The sequence below is a fragment of the Vitis vinifera genome, chromosome 8 (assembly GCF_030704535.1).
Source record: "Vitis vinifera cultivar Pinot Noir 40024 chromosome 8, ASM3070453v1".
NCBI classification, from domain to species: Eukaryota; Viridiplantae; Streptophyta; class Magnoliopsida; order Vitales; family Vitaceae; genus Vitis; species Vitis vinifera.
Genome location: NC_081812.1, coordinates 13,971,076 through 13,973,829, shown reverse-complemented (window position 1 = coordinate 13,973,829; position 2,754 = coordinate 13,971,076). Strand labels below are relative to the sequence as shown.

The window sequence follows — 2,754 nt, the reverse complement described above, 5'->3', positions numbered from 1 at the left end:
GAATCCTAGGACGAAATCCCAAATTCCCACCATATTTAGACAAGTCAATAATTATTTTGAAAATTCTTGTGCTCTATTTTTCAACAACATAATTGACCATTCCTATGATCAATATCTTGGTTTTCCTATTTGGGATGAAAATAAATAAGGAGGAGGTTCCGAGGTTGTGAGGCTTTGGACCATGCTGAACAGTTCCCTGCGTAAGTTACAATCCTAATATGTTAGTCCAATTTGTATATTATGAAAACATTAGTCTCTTTAAACAATCTTCACATCTGGGGTGTTTGTTTCTGTGGAAAATGCAAATTTTTTTTTGAAGATGGGAAACAAAATAGAAAGACTAGGATTTATCTCCGGTAGGAATTGGGACATGGAAAATAGGGAAGTCAAGAGAAAAGGAATGATAAAATAAAAGCACCCAACACCCCCGCAAAGGCCATACACACTCGCAGAGAAGACAGAAACGGAAGCCACTCGCCTCGCAGCTCCATCTCACGCCATGACCGCTCCTCCGCCTCCCCCTTCGCGGCTCGACCTCCGCACCACCACTCAACTTCTCAAACGCACCGCCTCCTCCTTCTCCTCCACCCCCTTCACATTCCTCTTGCTCTCTCTGCTCCTCTTCTCCTTCCGCACTGTTGTCGAGGACGGTACCCTTATCCTCACCGCCTTCATCGACCGCGATCCTTCCCTCCGGGCTCTCCTCTCCCGCCTCGATATCGCCGGTAAGAACATTCCTGCCACCCTCTCCTCTCCCCCCACCGTGAATCCCCGTCACCGTCGTCGCCCCTTTCTCCACCTCACCCGCGTCGGAACCCTAGATGATGATTTTTTCTCCGGAGATGAATATGATGATCGGACCCTCTTCGGAGGTGGCCGGAGGACTCAAATCAATGGGAGTTTTCTGAGTTTAAGCCGTTTTGACCCCAAATTAGGGTTTTCGGGTTCTGTGGAGGATAATGGAATTAGGGCTTCGGAGATTGTTCGGTCGGGGTTTTCGTTCAAAGGTGAGGGTTTATTGTTTACGGATGGGAACGATGATGATGGTGATGAGGGGAACCAGACGGTTGTTTTGGAGAATAAAGAGGAAAGAGGGGATTTTCCGTTCTTCATCAAAGGAATGGATTTGGGCAGTCGTGATTCCGCGGCGTTGTTCTTTCTTGTGTGTTTCTTGTCTGCAGCTTATGGCTGGGTAATTCTTGGATTTCTGGTTACGTATTCATGGGTCCTTGGCATTGTGTTCATTTCTGTTGTTAATGATCATCTGCGGAGGACGACTTCATTTATTGGGACAGTTTGGGATGGTTCTAGATTGGGATTGAGGAGGCTCTCTGGGTTTATTCTCATGAGATGGGCAGTTAGGGATGGAATGACTCAGCTTCTTGGTTTATGGTTCTTTGGTGAAATTGAAGATCAATATTCGTTCTTCAAACTGTTTGTGAGGTTGAAATTGATGCCATTCTCTGTCATGTTGCCATGGATCCGGGGATTCGAGAAGGAGATTTCTGGGTTTCTGTTTATATGGTTTCTTTGGGATACACTGGTATCCTTTATTTTTGCTGTGGATGCTTGGGTTGCTATAGTAGATACAAGACGGAGTGGAAGGGATATTGTTAGGGAAGGTGTTTATTTATTATCAACAATGTTGAACCAAGCCATTCAAATAAAATGTCTGGAAGCTATATTTTGCGGGTCTTTTGTGAGATGGGCTCTGGCTAGATTTTGTGGGAAATTGTTTGCTGCAGTTTTTCAGTCAGTTGTTGAGGTTTATTTTATGGTGGCTTGGTTGATATTTTACTTTGCAGCAAGATGTAGAGTTGCTAGTACAGAAGGAAGGAGGTTTGGGAGGAGAGAGTTGGAAGGTTTTATTGAAGGCCTTAGATGATGATATCCCATTCCAACTGAGTGGCACTTCACTTGCAGGCTTCAATTGTAACACTCTAAAATAGTGGTAATCTTTTGGTGCTTTGTGCGTTTCTGTTTTGCAGTTGGTGTGGTTCAGCACTGCCATTGTTTCGCGAAGTCACCAACAATGTGTTGTATGTACTTTATCATGAGGCAATCTATTACCTGTGTATATTTTCATGAGAATGCTTCATGTGTATATTTTTGTTGCAATTATTGTGTTCTACATATTCTTCCATGCACTATAAGTTCTTAGTGATGATGCTATCTAAGAAATTGAGACTGATCATCGTTTTCCTTGGTCAGTTGCATATGCTGTATTCATTTTCAATTATTCTTTTTCTTTCCCAAGTTACAATTATAGCATACAATATAGAATGCACTTGGACATGGTGGATTGTTGTATTACTATAGAAGATTAAGTTTTCATTAAATGACCAGAAAATTACCATCTACCTGCGATTACTGCTCCTTTATTGCTTGACCTCAACATCTTCATCCAATTCAAAAGGAACTGTTTCATCCTTCTCTTCCAGCCTTTTCACATTCTTCTTTATTTCTTTCCTGGCCTCTTTTTAAACTGTCATTGACGGCAGAAACCTAGTCATCACTGGATTTGTCCATTTTGACCTTAAAGCCCTCCCATCCCACATTAGCAGAAAAAACATCCCTGCTACCCTTGCCTCCTCTCCCTTTTCCATCGACCACCATCACTGTTAGTGTTTCCTCCACCTCAATCATGTCAGGACCCTCGATCATTAAACTTTTTCTTTTTCTTTTTCTAAAGACTTGTACGATAGTTGGGCTGAGTCTGGAGAACTCAAGTGATTGGGATTTTCAGAGTTTAAC

General features: G+C 42.7%; 1 protein-coding gene across 1 annotated transcript; it reads left to right on the top strand.

The window, feature by feature from the left end:
* Window positions 1-276: 276 nt before the first annotated feature.
* LOC100258485 (uncharacterized) lies at window positions 277-2,091 on the top strand. The gene has a single exon (XM_010655285.3). The coding sequence runs from the start codon at window positions 500-502 to the stop codon at window positions 1,883-1,885; it is 1,386 nt and encodes a 461-aa protein (XP_010653587.1). The 5' UTR covers window positions 277-499; the 3' UTR covers window positions 1,886-2,091.
* The last annotated feature ends 663 nt before the right edge of the window (window positions 2,092-2,754 follow it).

Bases quoted from the DNA above. Each gene is read 5' to 3' on its own strand.
- LOC100258485 (XM_010655285.3), top strand. From the start codon at position 500: ATGACCGCTCCTCCGCCTCCCCCTTCGCGGCTCGACCTCCGCACCACC.